Here is a 20,534-nt window from a genome sequence, read left to right as displayed (position 1 = left end):
GGGTAGTATACTCATTTTCACTATATTAATTCTTCCAATCCATGAACACGGTATATTTCTCCATCTGTTTGTGTCCTCTTTGATTTCTTTCATCAGTGTTTTATAGTTTTCTATATATAAGTCTTTTGTTTCTTTAGGTAGATATATTCCTAAGTATTTTATTCTTTTTGATGCAATGGTGAATGGTATTGTTTCCTTAATTTCTCTTTCTGTTTTCTCATTATTGGAGTATAGGAATGCAAGGGATTTCTGTGTGTTAATTTTATATCCTGCAACTTTGCTATACTCATTGATCAACTCTAGTAATTTTCTAGTAGAGTCTTTAGGGTTTTCTATGTAGAGGATCATGTCATCTGCAAACAGTGAGAGTTTTACTTCTTCTTTTCCTATCTGTATTCCTTTTATTTCTTTTTCAGTTCTGATTGCTGTGGCCAAAACTTCCAAAACTATGTTGAATAGTAGTGGTGAGAGTGGGCATCCTTGCCTTGTTCCTGACTTTAGGGGAAATGCTTTCAATTTTTCACCATTGAGGATAATGTTTGCTGTGGGTTTGTCATATATAGCTTTTATTATGTTGAGATATGTTCCTTCTATTCCTGCTTTCTGGAGGGTTTTAATCATAAATGGATGCTGAATTTTGTCAAAGGCTTTTTCTGCATCTATTGAGATAACCATATGGTTTTTTTCTTTCAATTTGTTAATGTGGTGTATTACATTGATTGATTTGCGGATGTTAAAAAAACCTTGCATTCCTGGGATAAAGCCCACTTGGTCATGATGTATGATCTTTTTAATATGATGTTGGATTCTGTTTGCTAGAATTTTATTAAGGATTTTTGCATCTATGTTCATCAGTGATATTGGCCTGTAGTTTTCCTTTTTTGTGACATCTTTGTCTGGTTTTGGAATTAGGGTGATGGTGGCCTCATAGAATGAGTTTGGAAGTTTACCATCTTCTGCAATTTTCTGGAAGAGTTTGAGTAGGATAGGTGTTAGCTCTTCTCTAAATTTTTGGTAGAATTCCGCTGTGAAGCCGTCTGGTCCTGGGCTTTTGTTTGCTGGAAGATTTCTGATTACAGTTTCGATTTCCGTGCTTGTGATGGGTCTGTTAAGATCTTCTATTTCTTCCTGGTTCAGTTTTGGAAAGGTATACTTTTCTAAGAATTTGTCCATTTCTTCCAAGTTGTCCATTTTATTGGCATATAGCTGTTGGTAGTAGTCTCTTATGATCCTTTGTATTTCTGTGGAGTCTGTTGTGATCTCTCCATTTTCATTTCTAATTTTGTTGATCTGATTCTTCTCCCTTTGTTTCTTGATGAGTCTGGCTAATGGCTTATCAATTTTGTTTATCTTCTCGAAAAACACACATTTTCCAAAAGCGGTCGTCATGTGTGCCGACCAGAGAGCTTTCATTCACTGTCCCAGTGGAAGGAAGTAGAGATGCAAATCAACCCCCAATTTATATCTGCCTTGGGGATGAATTATGTGATACTGGTGGTTGGGTAGCAGGTTTTACTCCAGGATTATTTTCCGCTCCGAGGATTATTAGGATTTATAGTTCGTCCCCTGAGGGCACTTCAGCTCACAGGCTGGGAAGCCAGCATGGAGGCCTGAGAATTTCCTGGTTGGGAGCTATGGTGCAGCGCGTACAGAAACTGGAAAGGCAACTTTTGTTTTTCACTGGGACGTGGGAGATGGTTTTGCTGACTTTCAACAAAAGCCCAGAGAGTATAACACCCTCTCCTCACTGTGGGGTCTGAGATGGCCACACAATGACCCCCACGGCGGGCAACCCGAAGGGGCCCCGCCGGCGGCGTTACTAGTGAGCAAATCATCACGGCTAGTCCTTCAAAGCCTGGGCTGGAATATCAGCCCATTGTTTGTCAGATTCCTAGTGAAACAACAAAACTGCACTGGTGGTCTGCCAATAGTCAAATCCCACGTCGCCGCTGAGCTTGCCAAGTCCTCCATCAGGGGGCGCGCTTGGTCCAGCTCTGGGTTCTGAAAGTCTGCCCGGTGGCGGTCAGGTCTGCAGGCCCGCCTTACTGCAGCCCCGGCTCCTCACAAGGTGGGCAGGCTGGGGAGGGCACCCAGGGCTTTACAGGCAGACAGAGCCTGTGGCACTCACTCTACCCCGTCTCCACCACTCGTCTGCAAGCTGGAGGTGATAGTGGCCCTGCTCGGCGGGGTTCTGGTGGGGACTGAATGAGGACATATGGGGTGCTGGCATGTACTGGTGGTGCCTCTGATGATCTCTCTTCTTCTGAGGAACATTCTTAGTAACAAGCTTCTCCTTTCCAAGAAAACACTCTTTTTTCACCTTTCTAGACTCTGGCAAGGAAAAAAAAATGCAATCTCAAAAGAAAGCTGAGCGGCGAAGAATTGATGGCTTTTGAACTATGGTGTTGGAGAAGACTCTTGAGAGTCCCTTGGACTGCAAGGAAATCCAATCAGTCCATCCTAAAGGAGATCAGTCCTGAATGTTTATTGGAAGGACTGGTGTTGAAGCTGAAACTCCAATACTTTGGCCACCTGATTTGAAGAACTAACTCACTGGAAAAGACCCTGATGCTGGGAAAGATTGAAGGCAGGAAGAGAAGGGGATGACAGAGGATGAGATGGTTGGATGGCACCACCGACTCAATGGACATGAGTTTGAGTAAACTCTGGGAGTTGGTGATGGACAGGGAGGCCTGGTGTGCTTCAGTCCATGGGGTTGCAAAGGGTCGGACACGACTGAGCTGAACTGAATAGAAACCTACTAGGAGACCACCCTTCCAGGGGCTGCTCACCCCACTGGCTTAGAATGAGAACCACTTGGTGGAGCCCCAGGGTTCTGTCTTTGGTACTAATTACACTTACGGCCACTCAACTAGTAGGTTAAAAAAAAAAAAAATCAGCCCCAGGTGTGACCAGAGGTCTAGGACATTTCTGGAGCCTAAATGGACCAGAAGCCAGAAAGTAAGACGTTCAGGTCCTAAACCATCTTTAGGGAACTCAAACACTTGAGGCTAGTCTGGACTCTTTACCGGAAGCTGAGCAGAGCTTGGGAATGCTTCCGGAGTAGATGATTCTTCATGGGTACAGTGTGTGTTCTGTGTCCCTCCTTCCCTTCTGCAATGCTTGAATTCTCAGTTCAGGGTCTAGGTTCCCAGTACCTGGGACCTTCATTACAGAAGCACCAGGCACCTGCTAGATGTCCATTAGCACAGGCATCAAAGAAAGAGCTAACTGATTTTCTTTTCTCAACCAGCTTACAGTTTAGTTGGGAAGATAAAATGATCAGTCTCACTAAATAGGTAATCTTTCAAAGACCCCAAAGATTATTCCAAAGCCATAGGTGTGATTATTTTTCAAAAGAACCAAGAAGATTTTCAGAATTAAGAGTATCTTGTGGAGATTTGAAATGCTTCACCTGATGAAGGCAAACAGCACCACGTCCACCTGGGGGGCCTTTCTGGTAAGGCTGAAATCCTTCCTTCCTGCCTCAGTTTACAGCACCTTCTCCCCTGTGGGGTGTCACCTAAGGTCCCAGAAGGAGCATCACAGGTGGGCTTTCTCACACAGCTGGCTCAGCTGAGGCGCGCACGGCCCTTCTACTGACATTGGTACCTGACTCTCCAGGTCACCCCTTCCCCAAGGAGTCGTGGCTCCTAACACAGACCGTGTGCACTGAGACCATTACTAATGCTGGAAAAGCAGACTGACAGCTACAGTCACAAGGCAGCGGCAGTGGTTGGGGGTTGGAAGGCTGGGGGTGGGGGGGTGGGGTCCTGAGCACTGCCCACTGGGCTCACGGCCCCCGGTTCCTCTGATGAGGCTGTTCAGTGTGACCAGACAGGCTTCCTCTTCTGGAGGAAGGCCTTGACCCCCTCCTGGCCATCCGGCAAGCCCAGGTTGTCCACCATGGTCTGGGAGGTGAGGTGGTAGGCAGTCCTGAGGTCCTGGGCCAGCTGCCGGTAGAAGGCAGCTTTGCCCAGCGACAGCACCGGCCGGCTCAGTGAGGCCACCTTCCTCGCAATCCTCATGGTCTCCTCCTCCAGCCGCTCCTCCGGCACCACCCTGCTCAGCAGCCCGTGGAGCAGGGCCTCTTGGGCAGAGATGGGCTCTCCAGTGAAGAGCATCTCTAAGGCCACCTGCGGGAGGAGATGGGACTGTTACTAAGTCGTCCTGCAACCTGGGCCCCACCTGCTCCTGTTCACTCTCCTGACAGCCTCGGCCCAGTTACCTCCTCCTCAGACACTATGTGACCCATTACCCCTAAGGTCCTCCATCCCCAGACTCTGGCGGGGATGGCATCTGCAAGTGCCCAGGAAAGGGGGACCCTCCTCATCTCCTTCCAGTGACTGCAAATCACACCCTAGCACCATGCCTCTTTCAGGCTGCAGTTTCCTTCTTTGCACTTTCACCACTTACTATATATTTTACATTTGTTTATTGTATTATCTCCTTTGTTGGCATGTGAACCTCTCTAGGTCAGAGACTTCTTTTTTTATTGTTCTGTTTATCTCTGTATCACCAGCACCAGAAGAGTACCTTGTACATAGTAGGCAGCTTTTAGGATATTTATTGGTGAGTGGTGTTTTTTTTTTTTTCCCCCCAACTGTGCCAGGTCTTAGTTGCGGCATACCAGGTTTAGTTCCCTGACCAGGAATCCAATCCGGGCCCCCTGTATTGGGAGCTTGAAGTCTTAACCACTGGACCACCAGGGAAGTCTCTTGAGTGAATTAAGGAATAGATGGATAGAGGCAAACAGAGAGTACAGAGAGGCGATGCTACAGTCCTTCAGAGGCCAGGTCAGAAAGGGACACAGCTTCCACTGAGACCCGCATTCCCCATACTCTCTGGTGATTTGCACACGGGCTGGGTAGCTAGGCTGTCACTTAACACTCTCCAGCTTGCAGGTTCTGATTAACCAGACTATTAGCACTCAGATTCCCCAGATACACAGAGTTCCTATGGATAAACGGGGAAGCGAGTGTTTCCGCACGGAGACAGGGCTGGTCTCGGAAACGGGAGCTCTGGTCTTTCAGGAGCTCTCGGGCCCATGGTACTCACTACTTGAGGGGCTGGGCGAGGCGAGCTCTGGGGGAGGGAGCAGCTGCACCAGGCAAGTTGTTTATAAAGTGCAATGAAGATGCATGTTGAAGTCACGCCGGGGGCGGGGGCACTTTGCACGTGGGGCAAGTGATTCACGCCCAGGTTCAGTCTGTTTGGTTCAGTCTGGTTGGCACACGAGAGCTGCTCGCCAAGGTTGCTGGTCCGGTGGACAAAAGGCGGTAGCCTCCTCACAGCTGGGCAGTTCCCTACGATGACCAGCAGAGGACACTGGCGACACACGCCTGCTGCCGCCGCCAGCGTGAAAGGGGCGGAGCTTCCGGGCTGGGCCGGTGTGCAAAAGCACCGGCTAGGTTTGCGAAGGTTTTGCTTCCCGGCGAATGTGCACGGGGATGCGGCCCTGTCACCCGTATAGTCGGTGGCCGCTGTACCCATATGTCCCCGAGGAGTGCAGGGTTACATCGACCAGGCAGGTGTGTTTTGGTCAGGTTTAGATTTCTGTGACTCCCTGATTTTCCTCTTAGAGGTGCCACGCCTCAGATGAGGTTTAAGCCGCTTGGTTCTGGGAACTGGGTTCCCTGGGAATTTAAGGCCTGTTTTTGTCGCATTTTTTCCCCTTCTTTCTTCTGAAAAACGAATTTAAAGGTTGACACATGTGATCAACCTGTAAATTTCTAGGACTCAATTGCAAGCCTTGATTTTTAAAGTTTGTTTTGAGAAATAATAGATTCTTAGCTTGGAAAAGGAAAGGGCAACCCACTCTAGTATTCTTGCCTTGAGAAGTCCCATGGACAGAGGAGCCTGGCAGGTTGCAGCCCATGGGGTCAGCAAAAGAGTTTGTTATGACTGAATAAACAACAGCAGCAGATTCTTATCTGGACAGTAAGGGCTGATTTAAAGGTTTCAAAGGCCTCAAAACAGAACCTTCCAGAATGTCAGGGGTTGAAACTGAGCAGTGGTAGGTTGGCCAAGCAGACAGCCACTACCTTTAATGTGCAAAAGGCCTGGAGATGAGATTTGATTTGCAATTATAACAATTATAAAATTGTTCTTAAGCTCTGACAGTATCTTTGTGATGTGTTTTAATTTAAGATCCTGGTGCTGAATGGAGACTTAAGTATCTATTGAATATATAACATTTAAGGTAAATGTGTATCCTGGTGGGATCTAGACACCCTCTGACTCCGAGGACACTGGAGCAAGCTGTTGTGTTCTGAGGGTCATCTCTCACATGGAGCCCACGTCCAGCTGGTTTTCTTGGTGTGGGTGTTTGTAGGTACCTTTGATCAGAATTGTCTCACAAACATACTTCTGTAAAAGCTAATGAGGCACATGGAAGGCAGGCGTGTGCCCCTGAACTTGGTCCCTCTGCCTGATTTCCCCTGGGTCTCATTTCTTTTGTGCCTCAGGCTATGAGCAACTGCTGATTTTCCTAGTTGATGCTAAAATGGATAATATATTCTAGAAAGCAGTTTAGGTTCCCCACCTGCTATGAATCTGCATGCATGCATGCTAAGTCAATTCAGTCATGTCTGACTCTGCAATTCTATGGACTGTAGCCTACCAGGCTCCTCTGTCCATGGGATTCTCCAGGAAAGAATACTGGAGTGGGTTGCTGTGCCCTCCTCCAGGGGATTTTTCCTGACCCAAGGATCATACCTGCATCTCTTATATCTCCTGCATTGGCAGGCAGATTCTTTACCACTAGTGCCACCTGGGAAGCCCTATGAATCTGACCCTCCTTTAAAAACAGATTTTCAATTGAGAATGAGGATGTATTTTTCTAGAATGAGGAAACCACCAGTTTTTACTTGAGATGTTCAGTAAACACTCTCTTACAATGTTATAGGAAGGAGGAAAGCTTTGTGAAGAAAATGGCCTTCACTCAGGTCAACGATGGCAGAACAGCTCTGGGGCATGTTCAACACACCATGTGCAGGACATTCCTGCAGCTACTGCGAAAGTGACACACTCAATGGATCAGCTCCTTTCAAAGCATTCTGGAGCGAGACAGATTGTCAGCAAACAGGAAGCCAGTGACACAGTGTCCTAGCCTCTGATGCTGGCATATGTCACCATGCTATTAAAGCTCATATGCAGCCTTTCTGTGCAACGAAACTGTGTCTCAATTGCATTTCACGTGAGTGCAAAAGATGTTTGCCTTTATGAAAACAAAGCAAATCTGGAAACTTAACCAGCTGTACTGAGGGGCAGGCAAGAGTGAAAAACAATGATTTACAAACTGACAGCTACAGGGATAACCTCCTGACACAAGACATTAGTACATTAGCCAGCTCTGCTTTGGGCAGAATGTCCTGACTCACACTGTACTTTCAACAAGAAAGTTCTGGAACTGACCCTCACAGGCACTCAAGGATCACAGCTGGGGGAGGGGTGGGGGGAAGGTACAGGGAGTTGTTACCTTTCTCGGCACTGCTCTCCCCAAGGCCACTGCAGGTGTGGAACAGAAGAGCCCTATGTTCACGCCTGGCGTGGCAAAGGAGGACTTGTCACTTGCCACGGCAATGTCACAGCTGGCAACCAGCTGACATCCAGCTGCGGTGGCCAGGCCATTCACCATGGCGATGATGGGGACTGGGTGGTTCTGGATCAGCATCATGACCTGAGGAGCAAACACAGTTGCTTCACTTCCGTCCAAGAGTGAAGTGGATGTCAAAGCTTGTTATTTTATGTGATTTTACTGTTCAGAGCCCTTTTCAAATCCGTAAGTGTATCAGATTCTATGACAAAGGAGAATAAGTTGCATTAAATCTCGACTGTGAATCAGACTGTATGATTTGGTCTCCTTGAGATCCAGGAGGATCTCAAGGACTCCAAGGAACCAGGACTCCAAGGTTCACCAGGCAAGTGACTCCCTAAGGCCATCAGACCCAAGAGTGGGGCTGTGCGGTCTGAGCCATCTCTGTCTGACTCCAGGCCCCCAGTCTGACCCTGAGCATGACTTCAGTGAGGGTGCTGTCCTCTGGACCGCTCCGCTCACAACCCCCCTAGAGAAGAGGGTTGAGTGACTGTGGGAAACAAGTAGCTCTGTTCCAACGATGGCGGCGTGGAGCTCTCACGTTAAAAGCTGGGAGGCAACTTCCTTACTGATTACTTCTCCAGTTGCCACCATGATTCTCTCTCACTTCTACTAAGATGAGGGGAACACCCTGCTGTCATCAAAGTAAAATTCCAAAGTGCACAGAGAGGGGAGCCAGAAACTGGCTCGCGTGAGACCCCTGCCCTCAAATCTCCCAAACTTTAACTTATTTTTGCAGCTTATGAAATAACTTGGCTAATTTCTCCATCTTTTCCCTGACACGCTTAACCGATTGTGTTGCTATGGTAACTTCAGTGTCAAAATGTTTGCCCTTCAACCCTGGCTGGAGGGAGAGGAGGAGGGACTCTGGGTTGGCTTCCCAGCAGCCACTCCAAGGAAAATGACCTTCACGGGTCCCCAGGTTTTGCCTAAGGAACTCACCTTTTGTGTTCATGAACATTTGGCACTTGTCAGCTTTATTCTAAAATGACCAAGTGTATATTTAGGGATATGATATCATATTCTTGACTTCAAGGGGGTCACCTTTTGAGATTCTGGTAAATGCTAATGGCCCTCCTCCAGAGGAATGCACACATATACCCCTATCGCAAAGTGCTGGTGGGTTTAGGGGGTTTGTGCCTGTAGGTGAGGGTGGGGATAATGGGGACTATGGTAGCCAGGAGGCTGCATGAGAGCTTCTGAGGTCTGAGGTCTGACTGCAAAGACAGAAAAGGCTGTTTCAGCTCTGAGTGATCTGTTGCCTGATCAACTCAGGGTGTGAAAAGTCCATTGGCTGTGATTTGGGCAGCACAGTCTGTCTCCTGCCTTCCATCTAAGAAGGCCTGAGATTTCACACGAGCTGGTGAGTGATACTCAGGCAATCCAGTAGATCACTAACATTGAAAATATCCTACCCTGACCAAGTGTTTCTTCTCCTTCTCAATTTGCCCCATTCTTGATGTAATTAACCCTCGTGAGGCACTTGTGTTCAGTGACAAATCTACTATAAAATTCAGATGCGGAGCCAGTCCATGGATCTTCCTTCCTTTCCACCATCCCCTCTTCTTGTGCGTGCTTAGTCGCTCAGTCGTGTCCTACTCTTTGCGACCCTATGGACTGTAGCCCACCAGGCTTCTCTGTCCATGGGGATTCTCCAGGCAAGAATCCTGGAGTGGATTGCCATGCCCTCCTCCAGAGGATCTTCCCAACCCAGGGATCAAACCCAGGACTCCCACATTGCAGGCGGATTCTTTACCGTCTGAGCCACCAGGGAAGCCCTCACCTCTTCTCATGCAGGAACAAAATGGCCTCATTCTGCTCCATTCTGCCTGCTGGTTACACTTGCAAACTGAGATCTTGCACAAGTTCATGGTGCTCAGACTTATTGGGATGATTTGATTTTCTTAGACAAAGTCTTAAAGAAGTCAGTATACTTAAACTTCTCTTTTACTATGTCAGGACAAGGTCTTGTCTGTGTCTTTTTCAGCGATCTGGGGGCATCCATTCGGTAGAAGCTTCCAAGAAACCTGGCCTTTGTCCTCTGAAGAAGCTCGGCTCCCCTGTGCCCCTTTGCTGACTGTTTAAGATCTCAGTTCATGGAGGTATCACAGCAAAGTGACAAAAGCAGGCTATTTAGGGGAAAATGGAAGGGGTCTGCTGGTTCTCTTTGCTGATTTTCTATTTGGCCAGACATATCAGTAGGAAAATAACTTTTAAAAGCACCAAGTCCTAGCAAACAAACAGCAGAACGTCCCATAAACATCATTAATGTGAAACGAAAGACCAGGTCTTGGCTCTGACTTGCTTCCATCTCTCTGAAGTCAAGTCAATCACTTTTCAGGTTTGTCCCTCCACAAAATGAAAACTATGATCTCCTTAGGGGTTTCTGGAAGGACAAGGAAAACAAGAACGTATCCCAATCACCTTCCCCTTCCCCTCTCTGATGCTCACTTCTGTCTGGTCTACATTGAAGGTCTCCTCAAATATTTGTTGCATCATTAATGACCAAAGAAATGAATGAATAAGTCAATGTATGAAGGAGAAGTTAGGTGAAGTAATCCTAGGGTTCAGGTTACGAAACTGCTTTATACATCTTCTTTCTCAACTCGATTCCCAGTTTTCAGGTCAGCTGGAAATTCTCTGTTCCTTCTGTTTCCCTTAGTATCTTGCAAGTATGCATATAGCAGGCGCTCAGGAGATGTTCATTAAATGGACAGTGTGTTACTTAAGGTGGATTCTATATTTTTGATTATCCGGTTGATCTGATACATGTATAAGTCATCCCCAATTTTGTTCTTCCTCCTATAGGTTGTTGATGTTGTTTAGTCACTAAGTCGTGTCCAACTCTTTGCGACCCCGTGGACTGTAGCTTGTCAGGCTCCTCTATCCATGGGATTTTCCAGGCAAGAATACTGGAATGGGTTGCCGTTTCCTTCTCCAGGGCATCTACCCCACCCAGGGTTTGAACCAGCGTCTCTTGCATTGGCAGGCAGATTCTTTACCACTGAGCCACCAGGGAACCCCCTTCCTCCTCTATATCTGTTGTCAATTTCCCTTCTTAATGTGGTTAAAGAGACAGAAAAAGGGAGAAGAGGAAAAATGAAGAGGTTAATCTTCCTACTTGTAGGCAGTGATTATAAAGGTTAGTTGAAAGAAGGGTTTGGAAATAATTTTTAAAATCATTATTGTTATGAATGCTCTTTCTCGTTGACAGAGTTGTTTTAGTTTAAAACTTTAAAAATGTTAATAATCTTAGGTCCTTCTTTTCTAAACAGGTACAGTTCCACTCTTTACTTCTTACTTAAGACATGGATACCAAGATGTATCCCATAAGGCAGGGATGGCAACTCTTAATAGCAATGTGTGTTTTCCTTTCTTTGGCCCGTTGCATGATCAAATGCCAACCACAGTCACTTCTGAAAAGCTGAAACCAAATATTTGCTTGGATCAAGGGTTCACCAGTGACCACAGAGGTTTCAGTAGTTCTGCAGTGGTGACATATCATAGCTTAAATATTTATCTGTAAACTAGAAGCCTAATTCAATATTTAATATAGTTATCACTCTCAGGCTTGCAGTGTTGACCATCACCCTGGCTTACCTCAGAACAAGTTTGAAATACTTCTGCATGATAATCTGGGCCTTGTTCATCCGTCAGTTCCTTTAAATCATGTCCAGAAGAAAATACAGGCCCTTCAGCTGCAACATTTCCAGTTGAGAAAAGAAAAGACAAAGATGTAAACAGCCAGAGCTGCAACAGTCACTTACCTGTCTACTGAATAACTTCAGGGAGTGATCGAATTGATGCTCTGGACACTTAGAGAAAGTTGTTTCTTTTCTTTTTTCTATTTCTTTCACTATGGAAACAGCTTTAGAGAAAGTTAATGTCCTGATTTTGATAAGAATAATTCCAGTTAGCTGGGAGAGTTATAGCCAGTATTTTATGATGACAGCACAGGGTGAGGCTCTAAAAAGGTCCCTGGTGGAGACCAGTGAAAATACACATTATGAAAAGGAGGCTTGGTAACCAACTGAGCTCAGCAACCAACTATCTTCAGAGTTGTCCCTTTGGTCTCAGCTTTTTTTTTTTTTTGAGACTTGGCCTGCTCTGAGTGTATCAACTCACCCAGGGCCACGTAAATCCACCAGAGCCTTTGGCAGCATCTCTGTCTATTAGTCTACTCCAAGGGCTGGAATCAGGAAGGTCAGGGCGTGAAGAGAACCCCTTTATTTTATAAACAAGGAACCTGAGGAGGTGGTTTAATTGTCATTGTTGTCATTAACAACAACAGCAAAATGTGATCCCATGATGCTCTGGTAACATTTTACATTTCCTCTGATCATGGCAGTTGTGACAGGAAGTGCTGTTCCCTTTAAGCAAGCCAAGGAACAGTGTCATTTGGAAGTGAGCTGCCTTCGATGTATCTGGGTTACAGCAGTCAGAGGACTGCTGATCTCTACCAGCTGTATTTCTTTTTTCTTCACCACATAAAACAGTTGAAAATGTATATTCAACTACTGATAGAAGGTCACATTCTCCAGGAACACTGATCCTTAATTCAAGAAATACAAAAGCATCACAGAGCAGTTTCCGTATTACTCGTCTGCGGCTACTTTAAAATACTGACGTTGCTATTTTTTAATACCACCACCATCATCACCAGCTCATCTGCTAAAAATTCTTACTGGAAAAAAGAGCAAGGAAAGAACTGGGCAAAACCTGGCATGCGTTCTGGAACCACTGGAGAAGGCCGCACATCTCAGCTGAGAGCCTGGTAAGAGTCGGAAGACAAACCTATCGTACGTCCTAACAGCCTGGTCCTAGCTGACCAGGCACTCTACCAATAGGATTGGCAATTAAACCCATCGCATAGGGCCCACGAGGACATCAGTTCTCAGCACAGCCTTGTGTGGCAATGTTCAGTATCCAACAAAAATGGAAACACATACTTTTACTGCACAGTCATGTTTGCTATAATTTCCACAGCAGATAGTGTCAGGACCAAGGTTCCTGCCATGTACAATTTTAGGAGCTTCAAAATAGGCTCAGACGGTTAAGTGTTTGCCTACAATGTGAGAGACCTGGGTTCAATCCCTGGGTCAGCAAGATCTCCTGGAGAAGGAAATGGCAACCCACTCCAGTATCCTTGCCTGGAAAATCCAATGGACGGAGCAACCTGGTGAGCTACAGTCCATGGGGTCACAAAGAGTCGGACACGACTGAGCGACTTCACTTCACTAACTAAAGAAATCTGAGACACCTCTTCTGGGTTCTGCAGAATGCTGAGGATGGACATTTCATCAATACCTGAAATGATAATGACCTTCAGATCCTGGCTTTCAGCTTCATGAAGGATGTCGCTCTGGAGAGATTTCAGCATGGCCAATGACAGCGCGTTTCTTCTCTTTGGATCACTCAAGACGATGCTCCTGCAAAGAACATTTTATAATTACTGGGTACTGGGTTGTGTGCCAGTCAAAACACATGAGGACCCCTGCAATTCCTTTCTAATTTGGTAGCTGTTTTTTGCTTTTTTTAACTTTGTACTATGTATTGAGGTATAACCAGTTAACAAAGTTGTGACAGTTTCAGGTGAACAGGGAAAGGACTCAGCCATACATATGCATGTATCCATTCTCCCCCAACCCCCGCTCCCATCCAGGATGCCACATAACATTGAGCAGAGTTCCATGTGCTATATAGTAGGTCCTTGCTGGCTATCCATTTTAAATGTAGCAGTGTATACATGCTCATCCCAAACTCCCTAACTATCCCTTCTTCCTAACAACCATAAGTTCATTTTCTAAGTCTGTGAGGCTCTTTCTGTTTTGTAATTAAATTCTTTTGTATCATTTCCTTTTAGATTCCACATATAAAGGATGTTATATGATATTTCTCCTCTGTCTGATTTACTTTATTCAGTATGACACTTTCTAGGTCCATCCATGTTGCTGCAAATGGCATTATTTCATTCTTTTTAATGGCTGAGTAATATTCCATTATATATATATGTATATGCCCCACATCTTCTTTACCATTCTTCTGTTGATGGACACTTAGGTTGCTTCCATATTTTGGCTATTGTAAACAGTGCTGCAATGAACATTGGAGTGCATGTAACCTTTCAAATCGTGTTTTTCTCTGATATATGCCCAGGATTTGGGGTTGCAGGTCATGTGGTAGTTCTATTTTTTGTTTTTTAAGGAACCACCATACTGTTCTCCATAGTGACTGCACCAATTTACATTCCCACCAATAATGTAGGAGGGTTTGGGGACCTATTTTTAAAACCCTAGAAAAGAGAGGTGCAGGCACTCAGAGGCCATTGAGAGGGTTTGTCAACTCTCTGAGTGACAGCCCAGTCAAAACAAGGGGACTACCTGAAATGTGGGGGCTTTTCTCCCCTTGCTCTCGAGTTGTTTCCCTTTTTTTCCAAGTCTGTCTTGGAACTATTACTTCCACCTCCACAGAAAGGGCAAGGCATAGGAGTTCCAACGTAACCACCACCCAGGCTGAGTGGCTGCATGGAGTATAAGACTGGTGGGGGCTGGAGGAGTCCGACATGCAGTGCCACCTTCAACCTGCTTCTTTCCATTATTCTTCAGAAAGAATAGGTAGAAAAGGAGCCAGGAATGAAAATATGCCCTTGAATCTCCTGCCACCCACACCATGGAAGAGGCAGCCGAGGTGCAGACGCCAGCCGGCATGTGCATCTCCCCATCTTTCCTGTAGTGACACCGTGTAAGCCAGCAAAATCATTCCTGCTGTCTGAGAATGGGGTGCTACGTGCAGAACTGTTGCAGCAAGAGGGTCTCCCGGCCATGTTGTCCCTCAAAAACCAAGTTCAAAGGCTTGCCTGCTGTTTTAAGGTACTCCATGAGCTGGTGATAATAACCTGGGTTGTCACCTTGCTGCCTACACGCAGAAATGTCTTGTTTTTGCTCTTATAAGGAACAGTCAACAAGCTAGATGCCAGATGATTGTTATGTTTTCTGTTTCCCAGCTGTCTCCATGTTTTTTCTTCCTTCCTCATTTTGCATCTGGTATTTCTACTACTGTGTGTGTCACCTTGCATCTTCCTTAAATAGCCTCTGTGCCTCTGTTTTCTGGGAAACCCATTGATTGAATTTATTTCGGAGCATTAAGAATAACCATTTTCTCCAGAATGCCACTTTGGTTTTGCTGCCATCTTTAGGTGGTTGCTATAGTCATCATTTGGTTTCTCATAAACATACTCTCTCCTAAGCACAAAAATGACTTATAGCTGATATGCTGATAGCCCCGGAAACCTATATTCTGGCGGGGGTGGAGAGAGACTGCTGATAAACCTTCCAGTAAAATAATTAGTGTGCTCACTGTGACAAACCTAAAAAGCTGCCCTCCCATCGGTGACACAGGCTTAAATTAAATCCTAAGGCCTTGGGCAAAATTGTGTAAAAAAGAAGCCAGCCCTCAAATGCCCTTGATTTGTTGTGTGTCCCATTAATCCTTTGGCCTGAGCATCACACACCCTGTCAGAGTGCTCTGAATTGCGAGTTCGCTCTTCAGCCCCGTATCACCAGGCCATTCCACTAAGGCTGTTGCCACCGAGAATCTCCTGATGGCCAGAACTAAACCCAATGCTGCTGTGATCCCACCCGCCTTCTGGAAGCATGTTCCTCCTCTCTCGGTTTTTTTTGGTGCTTCTCTGGCCACTCATTCTTGACTTTGGGGATGGGCTCTTCGCCCTCTGCTCACCTCTAGATGCCACGATTCTCAGGGTTCTCTCTTCTTGTTCCATAAACTCCTCCCAGGCAACTTCCCCGTGGCCTTGGCATCAGCTACACCTCTGTGCTGACCAGGCCCAATCTTGGCCTCAGTTCAAACCTCTGAGCTCCAGACCCACAAGTTCACTAGCAGGCTGTCTGGACTCTCCTGCCAAGGTGCCCCTGAGCCTCCTTTTCCCAGTGACCAAACAGGCCTCCTGTCTTTGCTTATCTCAGAAAGCCATCCTGGGTTGCTGTTCAATGGATTATTGACATCTGATTGCTCCATTCCTCACGTCAAAGGTCATCAAACCCGGTGGATAACACCTCCTGAGAATCTCACTGCTCTGAATTCCCCAGCGGCTACCTTGTCTTGCACCTGGAGCTTTAACACCACCCCTTTTGAAAGGGGATCTCTTTAAGAGTGAGGTCACCACCAGGGCAGGTGATAAAAATGTAAACTTTCCATTTACAAGGCATGAGATAGTCCCTGTAGATGCCACAGTGAGCTGCCTGGAGTTCATCCCGTTGCCATAAACCACCCACAGGTCTGTGAGGCAAGACGCTGCCAGGTTCTCATGCGGAGGAGACACTCAACATGTATCTGTTGATTGAATTCATGACCAAAAAGAGCACTTCTATTTTGCAGGGCCAGTTCCACCAACTGCCGTGGATTTTCACCTCATCTAGTTTCTTGGCATCTCTTTTAAACCCAAGTGGTGAGCACCCTGGAGTGGCTCAGCAAGAGTGGGGGCAGCTTTGGAGGCAGATAGGCCTTTCTCTCTCAGCCCTCCTGCCTCCTAGCTGTGTGGCCTCCAGCAGGCCGTCCTTTGAACTCGTTTCCTCACTGTCAAGCGGGGATAAGGTGATCTATAACACCTGGTGGCTGTAGGGAGGGTTGAGGGTGAGGAGTGTCGGACACGACTGAGCAACTGAAAACACACACACACACTGGAATCAACAACATCTTCTGTCATCTGGCTGCCGTGCCAAATGGGCCAGATTTGAAGAAAGAGTTTTTTAAGGGCCCTACTTTGCCCTTAAAAATGGGCAAGTAGGACCCCTGCCCTGGCCCTGCACTTTGGAGAACTCTGGTCCAATGGGCCCCCTTCCAGCGGTACCCCTCCTGGCGAGCAAGGAGTCCAGTGGGATGTTGAGATGTGTGCACCTGGAAATCACCACACCCTTCCACACCCCACTGCAGTCACCTGAAACCTGGAATTCTGTGGCTCTGCAGTGGGCACCCTGAGGCCTACGGGGTGGCTGTGAGCATCTGAGTGTAGGGGGTGAAGGAGTAGACAGACTGTGGGCATGCTGCACAGGATGTCTGAGACCTGTGTGCCAAGACCCCAGCAGAGCAGCAGGAGGGAATGGGGGAGAGGTGAGGGGAGCCAGGGCAGGGTGGGAAGAACAGAACAAAGCTGCAGGCCAAGAGTGCTTTCCACTGCTTTGGGGGAGCTCCTCAGAGCCTGAGGATTCAAACAGCCTTCCAAGTCTTGGGCTTCCCTGCTGGCTCAGCTGGTAAAGAAACCTTGCCTGCTAATGCAGGAGACATAAGAGAAGTGGGTTTGATCCCTAGGTAGGGAAGATCCCCTGGAGAAGGAAGTGGCAACCCACTCCAGTATTCGTGCCTGGAAAATTCTATGGACAGAGGAGCCTGCTGGGCTACAGTCCATGGGGCGGCAAAAAATCGGACACAACTGAGCACTGAGCACTCGCACACACCAGATTTTAGAACTGCCTACTTGTCAGGAGAGAAGGAAATATATTGACCTATCTTGCAGTTTGCTTGACTTGTAAGGTCTAAATACTCAAGACAGGTCAGGTAGGCCTCCCTCTGCACTCTTGCTTGGGCCAGGCAAATGTCAAGGTGAGGCCTGGATGGAGCTGAAGGCCTTCTGCCTTTACCACTCCACCGTCCCGTTTCAAGTGTGTGCCCAGGTATGTTTTTGGAAAAGGGTTTTAGGCTTGTTGAGCCAAAGGGCAGAGCTCAGTACAGTGTGTCCTTCGTCCTATTTATTTACCGCCCCCACGTGGGCACTTGTGGCTGCGGGCCAAGGAGCAGCTAGGCTAAGCCTGACGGCGCCTTGGAACCGCGTCAAGTTTGCGAGGCCCAGAACCCTCTACTGAAGGGCTTTCTCAAAAGCACAGCAGCGGTGGGGCCTCCCACAAGGCTGCCCACTATGAGTCCAAGTGCGAGATTGACTCGGTCTGGGGTTTAGGGGCAGTGCTGGCGCCGTCGCAGGTAGCCCCACTTAAATCCTCGGTGTGAATCCTGCAGGGTCCCAGAGGGCACTGAGCCCAGGCAAGGGACCTCTGTAAACGCCGCATCCGCGGATTCCTTTCACGTCGGACACTCCTGCCGGACAGATGGACTGCGATGGATAAACTGGGCTCTGTGGGGGGCGGAGCTGACCACCGACGGAGCCTCTCTGGAGTCTGCGTAGGGTGGCACGGTTGGCAGCCGGCCTCCTGCGCCCCTCTCTCTTCCTGGGTCCTGCCGGCCACCCCCCGGGGAACAGCCTCGCACCCAGGCGGGTCGCTGACCTGATGCCGTCCCGCTGCCGCGCGATGGTGGGTCGCGGCCCCGGCTCCGGCCGCCCGATCCCGGCCGGCCCCCCGCTGCAGAAGCCGGTGGTGGGCGGAGCCCACGGACCGCGTCGGAGCCAGCCCGACCCCTTCGCTCCCAAGGCCCGCAGGCCCGCGGCCGCGGCCATGGCGGCGAGAGACACGCCGGAGTTGGACGCCGCTGAGCTTGACGCCGGGGCCCGCGGGCTCTGGGCGCTCCAGTGGGCGCGGGTGCGGGAGGGCCGCTGCGCTCCGATCGCTCCAGGCAGCGGGTAAAACTGGATCGGGGACCTGGGGCCCAGGGTGGGACCGACTCTGCTCCCAGGCCTTACCCCTCCGCCCAGCCCCGCGCGGTGGCCGCGAGTCCTCCCGCTGGGCCCCGAGGCTCCGCCCCGTAACACCGCCCCTGGCGCCGCGTCCACCCTTGCCCCGCCCCTTGCCTTTGGCGCCCCGCCCCCGAACTCCCTACAACGCCTCTGACCCCGCCCCTCGTGTCGCCCCGCCCCTGAGGCCCTATCGCCCCGCCCCCGGAGGACTTGAAGGGTTGGGCCTGGGGTGAACAACTCAAAACCTGCAGGCGCGCTCTGAGGTTTGTTTACCTTAGCAAGGCCAGATGAAAGGGTTTAAAGGAGGCGAGGCGTAAGTTGGCTTGTTCCTTTTTGCTACAACACCAAGAACATGGTGGTTTGCCTAGATCAGAAGAAAAATGAGAGCCATCAGAGAGCGAATGATGTGAACTACCGGACGCTGCTTTTTTTTTTTTTTGCAAATTGCTTCATCCTACTCATCCTGTCCCAGGTCTTGCAGGTGATCCCAGGTCACCAAAGGACCTGTGTCCCACTCAGGCACTGGCTTTTGAATGCTCTGTGTCTTCTCTTACCGAGAACCTGGGGGATCTAATTTGTATTGTGCGTGTTTTCAGTGCACCAAGGAGGGTGCATTTCAATGCTTCTAGGTCTTTGGCTAACATCACGCGTAGTATGGGGGCTTCCCAGGTGACACAGGGGTAAAGAATCTGCCTGCCAATGCAGGAGATGCGGTAGACGTGGGTTGGATCCCTGGCTTGGGAGGATCCCCTGGAGGAGGACATGGCAACCTACTCCAGTGTTTTTGCCTGGAGAATCCCATGGACAGAGGAGCCTGGCAGGCTACAGTCCATAGGGTCGCAAAGAGCCGGACATAATTGAGCGAGGGAGCACACACACAAGGAAGGAGAGGGAGACCCTTTCCAGGCTCCAGGTGGCTGGCACCAGACAGCACGTCCTGTGGCTGAAAGCTCAGGTGTGATAAGAGTGTCCGTGTCACTTGCTATTTAACAGCTTCCTGTATTCATTGAATTCACAGAGTCTGGAGATGTGCATGACCCTTGGAAGGGAAGGTCTGGCCCTCAAGGCTCCTCCCGAGTCTGTAGGAGTACACCTCTCCTCCCCTGCCCCCCCCCCCAGCAACACACACTTAAAGAGCTTTCACACTGAAATTTTGCAAGGATCACAGTTATACAAAGGCATCCTCAACCAGGGCCACCAAACTTGCACAGAGACTTAAAATAGTCACAGGCTGGGTTCCTCTGAGTGCTGCTGCTGCTAGGTCGCTTCAGTCATGTCCGACTCTGTGCGACCCCATAGACGGCAGCCCACCAGGCTTCCCAGCCCCAGGGATTCTCCAGGCAAGAACACTGGAGTGGGTTGCCATTTCCTTCTCCAATGCATGAAAGTGAAACGGGGAAGTGAAGTCGCTTAGCTGTGTCCGACTCTTAGCAACCCCATGGACTGCAGCCTACCAGGCTCCTCCGCCCATGGGATTTTCCAGGCAAGAGTACTGGAGTGGGTTGCCATTGCCTTGAGGCCCCCTTTAATTCTCAGCTTCATGATTGCTCAGAACGCTTCTGTACAGAATAATATTTTGAAATATCAATTGAGATCTCTACCAACACCACCCTCACTCCATTTCTTTGGTCCTGAGTTTGGTAGAACTCAGAGATACACAAGGGCAATTCTTGGCTTTTGATTTGTAAAAGCCCAGCCCTTGGAAGTCGGAAAGAACAGGCATGATATTAATTGCTTTGGGAGGCCACTGATAAATCAAAACAAGTCTCCAATTTGAGACCAGATTAAGATCCTAGGTTTGAGGGCAAGGACAGGGCAAGTAGGACTTGGAAAAACCGAAAGATGGTACTGGCTTTCTATGGGATTCTGAAAAAGGGGTACACAAAAGCCTCTTGGAGGAGAAGTGAGAAAAAGACTTTGAGAATTGTAAAAAAATAGAAAAGAAAAATTGTTTAAACATAGTAAGTCAACTATACTTCAATAAAATATATATATTAAGAAAAAAATTGTTTAATTTAATAAGTCGCTCTATACCAAGCTCAGATTCTGGGCCAGTGCGTGCATGTGGTCCTTTACTTATGACATCTCAAGATCACTTATGAGACAGGTACCATTAACCTAGTTCAGAGGTTTTGCAGCCCTACTTCCACTCAGTAGAGCAGTTACAAAGTTGGGACTGGGAGCTGGAGGTCACCTGAAGGATGGGCTGTGAGGGAGGTCTCCGTGCTCATCTAAATTCCTATGCCTGCTCTCCCATCCCTTTCATGTCTCCTTCCTCCCCTCATGTCTTTTGGCGCC

At 48.2% G+C, this 20,534-nt stretch overlaps 1 protein-coding gene across 1 annotated transcript; it reads right to left on the bottom strand.

The window, feature by feature from the left end:
- Nucleotides 1-399: 399 nt before the first annotated feature.
- ECHDC3 (enoyl-CoA hydratase domain containing 3) lies at nt 400-18,299 on the bottom strand. The gene is made up of 5 exons (XM_081554080.1): nt 17,890-18,299; nt 12,905-13,026; nt 11,198-11,295; nt 7,481-7,681; nt 400-4,136 (listed from the first exon to the last, which is right to left on the bottom strand). The coding sequence occupies exons 1-5, from the start codon at nt 18,057-18,059 to the stop codon at nt 3,825-3,827; spliced, it is 903 nt and encodes a 300-aa protein (XP_081410206.1). The 5' UTR covers nt 18,060-18,299; the 3' UTR covers nt 400-3,824.
- Between the last annotated feature and the right edge of the window lie 2,235 nt (nt 18,300-20,534).

Source organism: Giraffa tippelskirchi, chromosome 13 (genome assembly GCF_054371585.1).
Source record: "Giraffa tippelskirchi isolate mGirTip1 chromosome 13, T2T-mGirTip1v1.2.pri, whole genome shotgun sequence".
Taxonomy (NCBI): Eukaryota; Metazoa; Chordata; class Mammalia; order Artiodactyla; family Giraffidae; genus Giraffa; species Giraffa tippelskirchi.
The sequence above is the reverse complement of the archived record's forward strand: the minus strand, read 5'-3'. Positions and strand labels throughout refer to the sequence as shown.